This window comes from Danio aesculapii, chromosome 4 (genome assembly GCF_903798145.1).
Source record: "Danio aesculapii chromosome 4, fDanAes4.1, whole genome shotgun sequence".
NCBI classification, from domain to species: domain Eukaryota; kingdom Metazoa; phylum Chordata; class Actinopteri; order Cypriniformes; family Danionidae; genus Danio; species Danio aesculapii.
Genome location: NC_079438.1, coordinates 5,625,419 through 5,642,886, shown reverse-complemented (window position 1 = coordinate 5,642,886; position 17,468 = coordinate 5,625,419). Strand labels below are relative to the sequence as shown.

At 38.6% G+C, this 17,468-nt stretch overlaps 1 protein-coding gene, 2 non-coding genes and 1 pseudogene across 3 annotated transcripts; 2 read left to right on the top strand and 2 right to left on the bottom strand.

Annotated features, from left to right (window-relative positions):
- Window positions 1-17,468, top strand: part of LOC130221893 (zinc finger protein 721-like) — a 461,849-nt pseudogene that overhangs the window by 115,431 nt on the left and 328,950 nt on the right.
- Window positions 1,249-1,320, top strand: trnaq-uug (transfer RNA glutamine (anticodon UUG)). Its single transcript has one exon. It is a non-coding gene; the product is annotated as a tRNA-Gln (tRNA).
- Window positions 2,482-2,600, bottom strand: LOC130224004 (5S ribosomal RNA). The gene has a single exon (XR_008837107.1). It is a non-coding gene; the product is annotated as a 5S ribosomal RNA (ribosomal RNA).
- Window positions 10,191-15,646, bottom strand: LOC130221940 (zinc finger protein 664-like). The gene is made up of 2 exons (XM_056454524.1): window positions 15,501-15,646; window positions 10,191-11,470 (listed from the first exon to the last, which is right to left on the bottom strand). Exons 1-2 carry the CDS (start codon window positions 15,583-15,585, stop codon window positions 10,221-10,223), a joined length of 1,335 nt encoding a protein of 444 aa, XP_056310499.1. The 5' UTR covers window positions 15,586-15,646; the 3' UTR covers window positions 10,191-10,220.

Sequence of the window (17,468 nt, the reverse complement as noted above, 5' to 3'; positions counted from 1 at the left end):
TACATAAAGATTTCCAACCATGCACTGCTTCTGATGCCATGTGAAACCTTTGCGTTTTAGTGGCTCGTTGGTCTAGGGGTATGATTCTCACTTTGGGTGCGAGAGGTCCGGGGTTCAAATCCCGGACGAGCCCTTGCAGCCGTCTTGTGTTTTACAGGGGGGCATTATGGCTTTCATAAAATCTTCTTTCGAAGAATTCCAGTTTGTCAGCAGATAGTATCGCCACATAAAACCTTCCCTGCACAGTGGCTTGCTGTTCTAGGAGAATGATTCTCGCTCGTGCCATGAGAGCTCCCAGGTATAAATTCCGGGTGAGCCCGTACAGTTGTCTCATGTTTTATGAGGGCGTTGAGGTTTTAGACAGAGGCCGTTTTCAGAGAATGCCGGTTAGTCAGCAGATAGTGTTGCCATGTAAACTTGCTGCTTTTTATTGGCTCGTTGGTCTAGGGGTATGATTCTTGCTTTGGGTGTGAGAGGTCCCTGTTTCATTTACTGGACGAGCCCTTGCAGTTGTTTTTTGCTTTGAGGGACAGCTTGGCTTTCACAGAGGCCTGTTTCAACGCCAGTTTCCGAGCATTAGATAGCCTATAAGAAGGGTCTTGTTTCCATGGTGTAATGCTTAGCACTCTGGACTTTGAATCCAGTGATCCGAGTCCAAATATCGGTGGAACCTCTTCCTTCTTGCTTCAAATCAGTGAACTGAATGAGACCATTTTCAATCACACCAATCAGTGAGTAGTTCTGATACTATACGCTGAGATAGCTGTTTGATGCTATCACAATCCTCCTTCAGCAATCACTTATGTAATGTTATGTGCGGTTTTGCCATGCAGCATAAATCTGTGAAGCTGATGAGATCAATTTACTCACTGAAACAGCTGGACAACAAAAATTTATAAGTAAACGAGTGACTCAACTTGTCGGTCTGGGGCTGCGAGTCTAGTTTTGGGTGGGAAAATTCACGCACAAGCCCTGCTTTAATGCATGAGATTTTGAAGGTATGTACTGACTCAATTGTTACATAAAGATTTCCAACCATGCACTGCTTCTGATGCCATGTGAAAACTTCATGTTTTAGTGGCTAGTTGGTCTAGGTGTATGATTCTCACTTAGGGTGTGAGAGGTCCCGGGTTAAAATCCTGGACGAGCCCTTGCGGTTGATTTTTGTTTTGAGGGGCAGCTTGGATTTCACAGAGGCCTGTTTCATAACCAGTTTCTGAGCATTAGATAGCCTGTAAGAAGTGTCTTGGTTCCATGGTGTAATGGTTAGCACTCTGGACTTTGAATCCAGTGATCCGAGTTCAAATCTCGGTGGAACCTCTGCCTTTGCTTCTTGCTTTAAATCAGTGAAATGAATGAGACCATTTTCAATCACACCAATCAGTGAGTAGTTCCGATACCATACGCTGAGACATCTATTTGATGCTACCACGGTCCTCCTTCAGCAATCACCTATGTAACATGATGTGTGGTTTTGCCATGCAGCATAAATCTGTGAAACTGATGAGATCAATTTACTCACTGAAACAGCTGGACAACAAAAAATTTCAAGTAAACGAGTGACTCAACTTGTTGGTCTGGGGCTGCGAGTCTGGTTTTGGGTGGGAGAATTCACGCACAAACCCTGCTTCAACGCATGAGATTTTGAAGGTATGTTGTGACTCAATTGTTACATAAAGATTTCCAACCATGCACTGCTTCTGATGCCATGTGAAAGCTTCACTGTTAGTGGCTCGTTGGTCTAGGGGTATGATTCTTGCTTTGGGTCCGAGAGGTCCTGGGTTCAAATCCCGGATGAGCCCTTGCAGCTGTCTTGTGTTTTACAGGGGGGCGTTATGGCTTTCATAAAATCTTCTTTCGAAGAATTCCAGTTTGTCAGCAGATGGTATCACCACATAAAACCTTCCCTGCACAGTGGCTTGCTGTTCTAGGAGAATGATTCTCGCTCGTGCCACGGGAGCTCCCAGGTATAAATTCCGGGTGAGCCCGTACAGTTGTCTCATGTTTTATGAGGGCGTTGAGGTTTTAGACAGAGGCCATTTTCAGAGAATGCCGGTTTGTCAGCAGATAGTGTGGCCATGTAAACTTGCTGCTTTTTATTGGCTCGTTGGTCTAGGGGTATGATTCTTGCTTCGGGTGTGAGAGGTCCCAGTTTCATTTACTGGACGAGCCCTTGCAGTTGTTTTTTGCTTTGAGGGACAGCTTGGCTTTCACAGAGGCCTGTTTCAACACCAGTTTCCGAGCATTAGATAGCCTATAAGAAGGGTCTTGTTTCCATGGTGTAATGGTTAGCACTCTGGACTTTGAATCCAGTGATCCGAGTCCAAATATCGGTGCAACCTCTTTCTTCTCTCCTTGCTTCAAAGCAGTGAACTGAATGAGACCGTTTTCAATCACACCAATCAGTGAGTAGTTCCGATACTTTACGCTGAGACAGCAATTTGATGCTACCATGGTCCTCCTCCTTGAAGGAATTCAAAAAGCTTACAGCACCTGGTATTCCCAGGCGGTCTCCCATCCAAGTACTAACCAGGTCCATCCCTGCTTTGCTTCCGAGTTCAGATAAGATCAGGCATTGCCAGGGTGGTATGGCCGTAAGCGAGAGCAGCAGTCAAGAGTTGGCTATTTAAAAATAGGCGCAGCACCAGGAGCCGAGCGCCGCTCAGCTTGCCTTGAAACAGCACCGACAGAAACAATGCCCTTGGCCCCTCAATAGTTTACCTCTTTTTAAAAAAAATAAATGTATTTATTAATTTTTTTGCCAAATGAAGGAATTCAAAAAGCTTACAGCACCTGGTATTCCCAGGCGGTCTCCCATCCAAGTACTAACCAGGTCCAACCCTGCTTTGCTTCCGAGTTCAGATGAGATCAGGCATTGCCATTTTTTTTTCTTTTATTACACTGTTCAAAATTCATACAATTCACTTATTTATCCAGATTACACTTCAGACAAAACATTAAAAAGGTCCATATTCCATTCATAGCTTCACAACAATGTGTTTTTGTTTTTTTTACATAAAATGTAAATTTATGAGTTTTTTATTATTACATTCTTTGTTCAGCCCCAACAGTAGCTTTCAATTCAATTCAATTCAAATCACCTTTATTTGTATAGCGCTTATACAATGTTGATTGTGTCAAAGCAGCTTCACATAAAAAAGGTCACAGTAAATAGGAACAGTATAGTTCAGTTTGTAGTGTTTAAGTTCAGTTCAGTTGAGCTCAGTTCAGTGTGGTTTAATAATCACTATTGAGAGTCCAAATATTAAAGGGCAAATCCAACGATGCGCAGCTCTACAGATCCCGAACCATGCAAGCCAGTGGCGACAGCGGAGAGGGAAAAAAAACTTCACTAATGGCGGAAGTGAAGAAAAAAAACCTTGAGAGAAACCAGGCTCAGTTGGGCACGACCATTTTAATTTCTCCGCTGGCCAAACGTCTTGTGCAGAGCTGCAGTCTCAGTGGCGGAGGCTGGAAGCTGGCCTCAGCGAAGACTCGTCTGATAGAGAATAGAGGATGCTGGGCAGCCAGCAAACAGTGCATTACAGTAGTCCAGCCTAGAAGTCATAAAAGCATGGACTAGCTTTTCTGCATCTGAGATGGATAGCATACTTCGTAACTTAGCCATATTTCTCAGATGAAAGAAAGCAGTTTTTGTGACATGGGAAATATGATTTTTAAAAGTTAAATTGCTGTCTAATATGACACCCAGATCTTTTATAGTAGAGCTAACGCTAACTTTGTATCCCTCTAATTGTAGGTCGAGTTGTGAGATCTGCTGTGTACAGGATTTAGGCCCAATAAGTAATAATTCTGTTTTGTCTGAGTTTAAGAGAAGATAATTGTTGGTCATCCAGTCTTTAACATCTTTAATACACTCAGTTAGCTTGGACAGTTTAGACGTCTCGTCAGGTTTAGTTGAAATATATAATTGAGTATCATCTGCATAGCAGTGAAAGCTGATCCCATGTCTTCTAATAATGTCTCCCAGGGGTAGCATGTATATTGTAAACAGCAAAGGGCCTAAAACTGATCCTTGAGGCACCCTGTATTTTACTGGGCTGATTTGTGAAGGCTGTCCATTGATATTCACAAACTGGTAACGGTCAGATAAGTATGACTTAAACCATTGTAGGGCATGTCCCTGGACACCTGTAGACTTTAAGCGATTAATAAGGATATCATGGTCAATGGTGTCAAATGCTGCACTAAGATCGAGTAGAACTAATAGCGAGATGCACCCTTGGTCAGCAGCTAAGAGTAAATCGTTGGTTATTTTCACTAATGCAGTTTCTGTACTGTGATGAGCTCTGAAACCTGACTGAAACACTTCAAAAACATTGTTGGTCTGCAGAAAGGAGCATAATTGAGCAGAAACAACTTTTTCTAGTATTTTAGATATAAATGGAAGATTTGAAATAGGCCTATAATTAGCTAAGTTGCTGGGTTCCAGTTGTGGTTTCTTAGTAATAGGTTTAATAACAGCTAACTTGTAAGGATTTGGAACATGGCCTAAAGATAAAGAAGAGTTGATAATGTTAAGAAGAGGTTCAGGTAGCAGGTAGCAATTCTTTCAGTAACTTTGTTGGAATTGGGTCCAATATACACGTAGCTGATTTAGAGCTATTTATAATTTTGTCTAGCTCTTCCTGTTTTATGATTTTAAAGCACTGTAGGTTATTTAGATTCAGAGACGTGTTTACTGGATCTGAAGTATAAGGCGGTGCAGAACGTTTAATATCTCCTATTTTCTGTCTAAAGCCTTCTATTTTATCACTGAAAAAATTCATGAAGTCATCACTACTAATTTGCGGTGGAACGTTTTGTTCCAAAGATGACCGATTATTTGTTAATTTAGCAATGGTGTTAAATAAGAATCTAGGATTGTTATGATTATTTTCTATCAGTTTGCGGAGGTGCTCAGCCCTGGCAGATTTTAAAGCCCTCCTATAGCTGGACATACTGTCTTTGTATGCAATTCTAAATACTTCTAAATTAGTTTTTTTCCATTTACGTTCCAGGGCACGGGTTGCTGTTTTGAGAGCGCGGGTTTGACTATTATACCACGGTGTAGTTTTATTCTCTCTAGCTTTTTTTAGTTTGATGGGTGCCACAGTATTTAGAGTGCTAGTAAAGATGGCATCCATACTGCTGGTTACTACATCAAGGTCATTTGTGTTTGCGGGTGCATTTCGAAGTAGAAAAAAGATCAGGTAAGTTATTTATAAATTCATCTTTAGTGGATGGAACAATAGTTCTACTAGGGCGATATATTGGAGCGGATCTGCTAATTTCAGGTAAACGCAGCTTATATAGTAAGAGGTAGTGGTCTGTAATATCATCATATCATCACTTTGTGGTATAATGTCTACATCAATGACCTCAATTCCATAAGACAGAATTAGATCTAGTGTATGCTTTAGGCGATGGGTTGGACCAATAACATTTTGGTTTATTCCTAGTGAGACCAGCAAGTCCATAAACGCGAGCCCTAATGTGTCGTTAGCGTCATCTATGTGGATGTAAAGTCTCCTACAATTAGTATTTTATCAGTTTTAACTAGTAAGTCAGAGATAAAATCAGAAAACTCTTTTAGAAAATTGACATAGGGTCCTGGGGGTCTATATATGGTGATTAGAGTGAGAGATAACATAGGTTTTTGCATAGTGTTTGGAAGGACAACATTAAGCGCTAGTACTTCAAAGGAGCTAAATATAAGTCCGTTTCTCTGATTAACATTAAGAATATCACTAAAGATTGACGCGACTCCACCACCACGACCAGTTTGATGAGCCTCATGCTTATATAAGAATCCTGGAGGAGTTGCCTCATTTAAACTAATATAGTCATTTTGTTTCAGCCAGGTTTCAGTGAGACAGAGTGCATTAAGATTGTTATCTGTTATTATTTCATTTATGATAAGTGCTTTAGGTGCTAGTGACCTGATGTTTAGGAGACCAAGCTTCATGAAATTTGTATTTTCACTTTTTAGTGGTTTTTCTGGTTTAATTCTTATTAGATTATTTCTGGAGCACACAGTACGTTTGTTTCTTGATCTAATAATACGAGGAACAGACACAGTCTCTATGTGGTTAGCTAGGTATGCATTACTGATATTTATGTGGGAGGAATAGGAGTCTATGTGGCTAAATTGCGAATTTTCAGAATTTTTACTTACTAGTCAGATAGAGCATCACATCACATGTTGTATTTAACTAATTCGACATCTCTTCCAGACTGGACAAATTAACGGCGATACACTACAGTGCAGCTTCTTAGAATATCCATATGCTTCATTTGAGGAAGACCAGCTCTGCTGTAGTGCACCTTTCACCTGCCCAGCCTGCATGCCTGAAATGTTGGCTGTTTCAGCAGATGGAAATAGAAAACTATATTGCTTTCGCCGAGAGACAAGGTATATTCTTAATCACTTTAGTCATGCGTTTTATATACTTTACAGATTTATTGCATATTTTGTTTTTCTTTCTTTCTCAGCTCTGAGGCTCCTGCTTTTTCGAGGGGCTCTTTGTGGCTGAAGACAGTGCTGTCTAGATTTGACGACACCATTCTAAAAGCAGTGAGAACTGTACGTTTAAGTCACAAAAACAACTATACAGTATAAGTCCAACCTTGATTTTATTTAATTTGAGAGAATAAATGCAATATATTAACAACATGAGTTTCATTTGATGGTTTTGTTTATTATGTTTTATAGACACAGGGAAAAGGCACATGTGGGGACTCCATGTGGACAGCAGCAAGGGAAACATCAAGGAGGGCTTCCAAACTGGATGAAGAAGAGATGAAGGATGCAGTGTGTCACCATGGGTTCCTACCGAAAGCCCTAAATATGTACAGGGGGGAGATATTTGCCTACCCTCTGTATCTTCAGAAGGAGCTCATGCCAACTTGAGCAAGTTTTTTTGACATGCAGGACCAAGAGATGGCTCTGCAGTAGCCACACTTTTTTCTATTTGGTTGCCCAAATCCATGTGACGAGTTTCAACTAAGTTAAGTTAATGAGTGACGAGAAGCTATGCTAAAGTTAACTAGCCTATAGCCTATTGCTGTCTGCAAAAGACAGAGTATTTAAATGAACCATATAACTCCCACAAGTGCATACAATTCGACACAACTACGCAAGCATTATTTTAACCTTTTTAACCAAACGTTAACGTTACTCTGTGAACAGCCTGTTGTCTAAATTACCACACTAATAGAGCTACATAAACAGAACAAACATGAGAGCACCTGACTGCAGACGTCAATAATGCAGCTCCTGATCAAACTTCCCTTCCTGCATCCCAAAACTGTCTCCAGAACCCAGGTAAGGTACAAAAATATATTCAACTAAAATAGTGATGAAGTCAAGTCTTTTTTTTTTTTACTCAGCCGAGCCTACTCATGCGGGCATGTGCTGCAGTCATATGAGGAAATGCAACTTTCTGATATTAAGTTTTTATATATAATAAAATACATTAAACTTTGTTTCCAGAATACAAATAGTTTTTCAAGTATTTGTTTGAAATAAGTATTTGTAAAAAATATGCTATTTGTGTGTATTTGAATACCGTTTTCGGGTTCGGCTCCACCCCTAATATATATATATATATATATATATATATATATATATATATATATATATATATATATATATATATATATATATATTAGAGGTGGGCGTAGATAAATTTTTTAAATCTAGATTAAAATGGCTCATTTTAATTCTGCCGAAACCATTCAGAACATGTGTGCTACCTAAATAATGACTAAAAGTAAGTCTTTGAGAACGGGTTTCTCAAGCCAGGGGGCGCATTACAGCAGGGGCTCATCTCCTGTTTCCAAAATGCATCACAAACTGCTTGAGAAACTGTTCTATGATAATTGGTGATGAAAATAAATAATGTTCAATAAGATGTACTTGTGTTTACTAACTGTCTATTTAGTGAAACATGAATGTTGAACTGTAGGCCTACATAGGAGGTCATGATGAACTGTTTACAGTCAGTAGCTTTTTCAATAGGTCAAATCTCTATTTCTCCTTCTTCTACCAGTCACTCAGGCAGACCAGCTTATTCACATTTTCTGGTGACAAACTAGTCTCTTGCATGAGACAGTTGTGGCAGGAGTCCCAATGTATTTACGGGCAATGTGGGCCATCTTACCATAGACCACAGTGTGCTCCGACCACTACTTCAGTGGACACTGATCTAGACTGGCACTGGGCTCTACCTTGTACCTCTCCACAGTATTGTCTTCTGGTGTCTCCTCATCTGATTCTGAGTCTGATCCTATCAGTAGCAGGGCTGTTTTCTTCTTGGGTGGTTCAGGGTTCTCCTCCCCAAGTGGCTGCAGAGCAGGTTCTTCTCCCTTCACCAAATCTCTTAGCTTTGCCCACTCTGGCTCCCTCTCTGCTCTGGGCAAGCATTTGAGGGCCTTAAATCGTAGATCTAGCGCAGTCGCCACCTTTGATGAATAAAGAATAATAATTATTTATTGATTAAAATTTCACTTTCCAAATCCAGCCTCCATATTTCTTCATGACTAATTCATCTATTCGTAGAAAGATCTACTGGCTTAACAGTCTATAGTGGTGAAACAATGCGGTTATCTTCTGGTCAGTCTGACATACATTAACCCATTCCAGGTTTATATTCTCCCTCCGCTGGTTGAGGTCCTTGGTGAAGGCAGCCTTGAATCACACAATACGAGCAGGCGATAATTTTTTTTATCGTGCGATAAGAGTCTTGCATTAACGCAGCCGTTATTAACGCTGATAACGGCCCAGCACTAATATATATAATAGGGCTGGGCCGTTATCAGCATTAATGGCTGCGTTAACGCAAGACTCTTATCGCACAATAAAAAAAATAATCGCCGTTAATCTATTCTCAAAGTTGGGTTCGGAGCTGGGTCTATACTACACAAGATATGATGACTTTCACCTTGATAGTTTAGGGCGAATGTATACCTGACCGATGAGCCGTCTGACAAACAAGCGCCCTTCTGAATCAAATCAGCAGGATGCCTGACTTTAGCTGCAGTTCGTCAGTTTCACTTTAATTCATGAATATTTCATTCATACGCCGTGACAAACTGGGGTATTAGACGCAAATAAGGAGTAAGGACTGGTGAGAGTGTTGTAGAATGTAATAACGCTCGCCAAACCTAAAGAAAAAAAACTTCCGCATTTCGCGGTGTGTGTGTGCGCGTGTATGTGCGTGTTTTGTGTGTGTGTGTGGTCCTTTACTGACAGCCGCCTGTGTCTTGGATCTTGTCAGAAAATATGGCGAAAAGTCCTACATGACAGTAATAGTTTGATTGCAATGTTTACTTCAGTAGTGCCACTAATATCTGCATACTCCACATGTCTTAATTCCATTTCTGTTTAGTTCAGTTATGACTTTAGTCGCATTAAGGTAGTCATAAATCTCTGTTTACATGGTATACTCTTAATCAGAGTATTCATATTAAAATCGTATTAAAGTATTGTTGCCCATGTAAACATACTCAATGACACACCGTCAGGGCTCTGTGAACTTGGCATTGAGAAGCAGCATTTTCTGTATGTATGTACATCAAAAGCAAGTATGAAATCGCTGTTTGGAGCTTATTTAGGCCTACATTTCAACATTCATGTTTAACTGAATAAATAGTTAGTAAACACGAGTACATCTTATTGAACATCATTTATTTTCATCACCAATTATCATAGTAGAACAGTTTCTCAAGCAGTTTGTGATGCATTTTGGAAACAGGAGATGAGCCCCTGGTCTAATGCGCTGCCTGACTCGAGAAACCCATTCTCAAAGATTTATTATTTGGGTAGCAAACATATTCTGAATGCCTTCAGCAGAATTAAAATGAGCTATTTTAATCTACATTAATCTAGATTAAAAAAATTAATCTATGCCCACCTATTATATATATATATATATAAACCAATCAGAATGTTTAATTAAATAACTTATTACTCTTAAATTATTTACCTTAACAATATAAACCTAAATAAGACTGAGATATACGGCTTACTAAGAGCTCAATGGTGCCAATTTAGAATGTTCAGTTTACTTAGGTCGTGTGTTTTTGGACTGTGGGAGGAAACATGGAAATCTTGGGAAAACAAAAATAGTTTATAAATAAACTTCACGTGAATGAACAGCCAAATTACATGAAAAAGCAGCCGTTTTGAATATACCTGTGTTTGTGTGGACAAGGACTCATTTTTGAGGACTCTGCTCTCCATTGTGAATCTTCATGTGAGTGCTGAGGCTTCTTTTACGGTTAAAGTCCTTTCCACACTCACTACATCTAAAACCCTCTCCTGAGTGAGTCTTCATGTGTTGCCTAATGTAGTCTTTGCGTGTGAGACTCTTTCCACACAGATCACATGTGAACACTATGGTTCCATTGTGACCATTCACAATGAGGCTAGCTTTGGTTGTGAAGCTCTTTCCACACTGAGCACATGCAAGCTTCTCTCCGGTGTGACTTATCATGTGGTGTTTGAGTGCGCTTTTATATGTGAAACTTTTACCACACTCTGTGCATGTGTAAGGTTTCTCTCCAGTGTGAATCCTCATGTGGATCTCAAGGTCTTGTTTTTTACCAAAACTCTTTCCACATTGTTCGCAGGTGTAAGGTTTCTCCCTAGTGTGAACTCTCATGTGAACATCAAGGTTTGCCTTTTGTTTGAAACTCTTTCTACACTGTTTACAGCTGAAAGGCTTCTCTCCAGTGTGAATTCTCATGTGCAGTGCAAGGCTTCTTGGATTATAAAAGTGTTTTCCACACTGTTGGCATGTGTACTTCCTCTCCCCAGTGTGAATTCTCATGTGCATTGCAAAGTTTCCTGCATTATAGAAGCTTTTTCCACACTGTTGGCATGTGTACGGCCTCTCTCCAGTGTGAATTCTCATGTGGGTTTTAAAGCTTTGTTTTTGACTAAAACTCTTTCCACACTGTTCGCAGGTGTAAGGTTTCTCCCTAGTGTGAACTCTCATGTGGACTTTAAAGTTGCTATTTTGCTTAAAACTCTTTCCACACTGAGGGCAAGAGTAAGGCTTTTCTCCAGTATGAATTCTCATGTGCACTGACAAGTTTCCTGCATGATAGAAGCTTTTTCCACACTGTTGGCATGTGTACGGCCTCTCTCCAGTGTGAATTCTCATGTGGGCTTTAAAGCTTTGTTTTTGACCAAAACTCTTTCCACACTGTTCGCAGGTGTAAGGTTTCTCCATAGTATGAACTTTCATGTGAACATCAAGGTTCGACTTTTGACTGAAACTCTTTCTACACTGTTTACAGCTAAAATTACACCCAGATTTGGATTTCTGAGGTCTTCCGTGTGATGAAGTCTTCTTAGTCAGTGTAGGTTTTTCATCAGTCGTTATTTCTTGGGGTTTCTCAAACTGCTGTTTCTCCTCTATTTCATTCTGTTGATGAGTCTCTTCTTTTAGCACCATCAAGTCTAAAAAAAAAAAGTAAACTTTAGTATTAAGGCACAAAGCGACAAGCAAGAAATGGATGTTTTCACCCAAATATTAAAATGACCTTACCATTTACTCTCAGTCATGTGGTTTTAAACATTTCCTTTATTGTGGAACACAGTAGGCCAGTAGCATTTTTTTTAAATATCTTCTTTTATGTGCAACAGAATCAAGAAACTCATAAAGGTTTAAAACAATATGCGGGAGAGTAAAGGGTGAGGCTATTTTCATTTCTGCATCAACTATCTCTTTAAAGGGTTTCTATAATGAACCTTTTTTTACAAGATGTAAAATAAGTCTTTGGTGTTCCCAAAATGTTTCTGAGGTTTCAGCTCAAAATCAGATCATATACCTTGCAGAATATTTAACTTTGGGGGTCAGAGGAAAACCAAGCTCTTTTTCTGCCTGTGGCTTTAAATGCAAATGATCAAATGTACTCACTCTAGGTTATTCGTGTTGTGTTCCCTCTTGCTTGGAGGACCCAATTGAGACAAATCCTGCATGTATATAGTAAGTATGCATAATTCACACTTATATTTGTGAGTTTACTTTATTGTATATAATTTATGCAAATGCTTAATGCCACGCTTGCTGTAAACTGAAGTGATGAGGAGACGGCGAGATGACATACTTTGCTACTTGTTTTCATTTATTTGTACTTTTGTCTTTGAGCATGTCCTGAGGCTTAGCTGAAGACCTACATGATGACATTTTATACACCCGACAAGATGCAGAAATGCCATCTAAAAAGGTTTCCTGCTGTTTGTCCAATCAGGAACAGTGACAACATAAATATACAAATAATAATGTTAACCCGGGGTTTGTGAATGTGAAACGTCTGTTAATGAACACCCAGGATTATTTGTTAACCCCAGGTATAGCATGAGCAGTGTGGAACATGATTACAGATAACCCAGGATTTATATCCTGAAAAACTTAAAAAAAAAAAATAAATTAAAAAAAAATAAAAAATTACATATACCGTAGGGACGGTACAGCAGAAAATATTGGAAAACTTTTCTCAAACCGCTATATACCTTAAAAACGGTTATCGTCCCATGCCTAAGCATAACACTGTTTTTAGGATATAAAAATTTATTCCTTAAAAAAAGTCTCAAGCAAAAAGATTCCAATGGCGGCGCCTGCTGGTACGTGAAGAATATGGTCAATAGTGATGAACTTTACACTCAAATGTTTGCATATCATCAGCATGCTGTAATCCATTTCTTAAGCAGCAAAAGTCATTTTTAGAATAGTTTGTTGGCCAGTTATAGTCAGTGCAATGCTAAACGTTATTGTTCCACTATAATTTGTTTATTTTGTCTCACGTCGCCCCACAACATCATCATATAGTTTAGAATACTGTACAATGTTTCATAATAATTAATTATTTTAGTGTCCATTTCATTCAGCATTTTTAATATTGGGGGCATCCACGCTTTCTGACATACTTTAAACCAGGGTTTCTGCAGGTGTCCCCAAGTTCAATTTAAGACTTTAAAGAGCCCATATTATGGGTTTTTGAAAATGCCCTTCCATGTAGTGTGTAACACAGCTCTAAGTGAAGTGAAATGTCCAGCTAAGGCTTAAATCTGTAAGTGTACAGTGTTTAAAACTATTGATTCATCTATAAAAGAGTCGACTCATAGTGCTTCAAACGAGTCGTCTTGATAACGAGTCATTAGGTGTTTCGCGATGACGCAGCCACGAAACACAAGCCTCCCCAGTAGTTACGCGCGCAAACCAGGGAGATTTGAAACCTGCGGCCCCGCCCACAAACACAGAAAAAACACTAGACACACACACACAGACGCCGCCGGTCGAATGAAGTCACGCTGTGCTCAGATGGATAATATTGACAGTCTCTACCCAAAGATGAGTTGTGAACTGTGAAGAGTCAGTGGTTGAGGTTTATTCACTAGTGTAAGTAAGTGCGATTAAAATTGTTGCCTCGTTTAACTTGCAAATTATGTTTTTATTGTGTTTTTTTACTTGTTAACCTGGTACAGTACACTCGGTTACTCTTTATATTCTCGTATCACATGTAAGCCACGTTAAAAACGCGACGCGTGCCGCTTTGTTTACGGATTTAACGTTAAAGGCTTTTGTGAGCTTGCGTTCCACTTCCGTTTGTCGTTGCTATGGCGATCGTAAGCTAGGAGACGGGAGAGGTGTCGATCTCCCTAGTTCTGAGGAGGAGCGTGATGTGTGTGTGTTTGTGTGTGTGTGTGTGTGTGAGAGAGAGAGAGAGAGAGAGAGAGAGACTCGCGTCGCTTTCCCTAGTTTTTCTGAGGAGCGTTGTGTGTGTGTGTGTGTGGGAGAGAGAGAGAGACTTGCGTCGCTTTCCCTAGTTCTTCTGAGGAGCGTTGTGTGTGTGTGAGAGAGAGAGAGAGAGAGGGAGAGGGAGAGGCTAGGAGACTTGCGTTGATCTCCCCAGTTCTTCTGAGGAGGGTTGTGTGTGTGTGTGAAAAAAGCCTTACACTATGAAGCGTGTATGCACTGTGACTACTTTTATATTGTTGATTACCAGCTGGGCATTTCACTCTGTCTCGTGCTGAAGCCTGTCACTGTCGACCAATCGCAGCAGGCTGTCATCGGTCCAATCAGCGCAGATTAGCTTCGCGCTGAGGAGGGGGTTGGGAACAAATGAATCGCTGAACGATTCATATGGGAGTCGCTGGGATAATTAGGTAAAAATAAATGCAGGTTATAAGACCATCAAAGTGTTTTATGATCTTGCATGCATATTAGACTGTTGTTGGAGACCCTTACAACCTAAATATGACCCTATTTCATGTATAATATGGGCTCTTTAAGACATTTTTAAGACTAGTATGACCAAATTTTTAGACTAATAAATGGATAAAGGCTAAGGAATTTTCAACTGGCCCAGATGGAACAGATTTTTATTTGCCCAATCAAAAAATATAATTTAATTATACAATTATAAATGAATATATATATATATATATATATATATATATATATATATATATATATATATATATATATATATATATATATATATTTTAGATATTTCTTAGCAAAAGATTTTAAATTGTGTGTAATAACAAGCAAGCTTTACTTGTATCCATACACTTTTTTCCTGAATAAACTTTCTTTAAAAAATAATAAAAAAATGAACAAATGTTTTAAATGTTTTAAAAATTATAATAAAATAAATCTATGCACAACAATCTGTCCAGGTTGATGTCCTCAGCAGAAAATACATGGAGCACATTTAAACAAATGTTATTGTAAGGAAAATAAGTTAAAATGACCTTTTTGAATGAAAAGTTTAAAGTTTTATTGAGATGGATTGTTGGTTATTGTATGGGTTTTGGCCAGATTGGGTAACAAAACATGAACAAAGAAAAATGAAGACTTGTTTAAAAAAGATTTAAGACCTACAACACAATATTTCAGTAAATTTAAGACTTATTAAGGCCTAAAATTTAGATTTTGGAATTTACAACATTTTAAGACCCTGCAGAAACCCTGTTTAAACACAATAGCCCTGGCAATTAGTTATTATAATAATGATGTAATTCTAACTCAAATACTATCTGTGAGAACTAGTAACAACTACTAGAAACAAGTTTAAACCCATAAATAAGTTGGAATTGTGATCAACGTGACATATGTAAATGGGAAGTACTAAGCCAACACTATCACTGTAATAGCAGATATAATTTATTGTTTTTATTTATTTTATATAGTGCCAGTGCTCAAGGACGCTTTACAAACAGTAGGAGAACAAGAAAAGCAATAACCTTAAGAAGGTAGAGAAAATGGGAGACTAATAATACATAAAAGAATGACAAAAAACATGTGATGAACAAGTGATGAAAGAAACTCATTCCTGTCTTTCACAGAGTGCATATGTGCATTTAGGAAAACTAGGCAGCACACTCAGGGCTGCAAGATGGATTTAATTTAGTATTCTTTTTATTAAAATATATCTGAATGAGGATCAGATGACTGAGTTGGTCTTTGAGAATGAAAATCAACCTGTTTGTTCCTGAAGATCTTCCTGTTTGACTCTGAATGTTTCTTCAATCTTCACATCTTCACTCTCCTCTTTAATAAACGCCATCTTTATAACAGTGTGGAGATCAGTCGCTTCAGCAGGAGTTTTTCTCTGTGTTTGGACACTTTATCCTGTTTAAAATGAACAAAACAATAAAAATGTCCTGTTTAAAACAAATAAAACAACGAACAGGAACAAAATAACTTCACTTCAACACTTGCTTCAACCGTTTCTTTATATGAGAGTAATTAACAAAATAAATCAGGTAAAGGTTTCATTAAAACACTTATTACACACTTTTTTGTTACTTTATTAAAACAATAGCCCTCAGTTACTGAGAATAAAGAAGTACTACGTTGTATAAATGGGTTAAAATAATATTTCCAACAGCAAACTTTAATTAAATCGGTTTATATCTGTAAATGTTTTAAAACACAAACCTTTCTCCAGTTGAATCCCAGCGCTGAAGCGGCGCAGCCTGATGACGTCACACGCCACGCCAAAATAAAAGTCTTTTTGTTTAGCTTTTTTGCCACTTACTGTTGCTGTCATGACTGATTGATACATTACTCCCATGATTTTCATTTTACACTATATCTGCTCTCTCTCTCTCTCTCTCTCTCTCTCTCTCACACACACACACTCACACACACAAACCTTTAATCTAAACATGTTAAGACAATTTTGAGAAACTTTTTAATCCAGTAATGATGACTTGCATGTCTACAACACATTACTTCCTATTAATATCTGAGTCCAAATCTCATCCTCACAATTATGACCTCTTTTTTTCCTATTTCTACAACTTCATAGGGCTATATAGGGTTTCTTTTTTTCATATGAATTGTCGTCTCTTATTATCTGTGGTCCACGTTTCCTGCCATTCTTTAGGAATATCTTCAGTAATATTATTTAATTTACCTTTACTTACAGAAGCATTAAAGGGGTAGTTCACATGAAAATTACAATTCTGTCATTTCCTCATCCTCTACTTGTTCCAAACCTTTTTGAGTTTCTTCTGTTGAATACAAATGAAGAGAATACAGGAGCAAAAACCACTATATGGTTCAACAGTTCCTACTTTGGCTGCTTTTTTCAACAGTATCCAGCACATGCTTTACGCAGCGGATGGTCTTCCAGCTGCAACCCATTACTGGGAAACATGCATACACACTCATTCACACGCATCGTATGCATACCGCATGTCTATGGGCTTGGGGGAAACCAGAGCACCTGGAGGAAACTCACACGAACATAGGGAGAACATGCAAACTCCACATAAAACTGCCTACTGACCCAGTTGAGGCTCAAACCAGCAACCTTCTTGCTGAGAGGCAATTGTGCTACCTACTGCACCACTGTGACGCCTCACATATGTGTAATTATTTGAGGTAATAAACTGGTATTGGTGAAAAACTATGCTTACTAATGGTTATGGTATTTTTAAAATGTGTGAAAAGGCACCATTCAGATGTAATGATTGTAATGATCTGGGGAATCAAGCATTTCTTGTTATAGACACCTTTGCTTATTTGTATTAAGAGATGTAAGGTGGGTCCTGTTTATGTAATATGCTTTAGGCTATCAAGTTGGTATTGGCATGAACAGCTATACCTGTTCACAGGTTTCTTATATGTAAAACGGCCCTATTCAGTTAATGGTCTGGCCTATTAGGCAGCTATTATTAAAGATGACGGCACATGATGATGAACCATTTATTTAAATGAATATGTGACACAGATATTTGAAATTCATTGTTGCAAACAAGTTACAGGAGTGAGTGCAGTTGTTGTTTTATGTGATGTCCACCTCTATAATTACACCATGGTGAAAAAGAAATCTGAGAAATGCTGTAGTTGGTGTAGGTGGAGCAGTTTAATCACATTAAAAGTTCTGCATTGTGTAGATAGGACAGTGAACTCTTATCATTGAATTACCCTGTATAAACT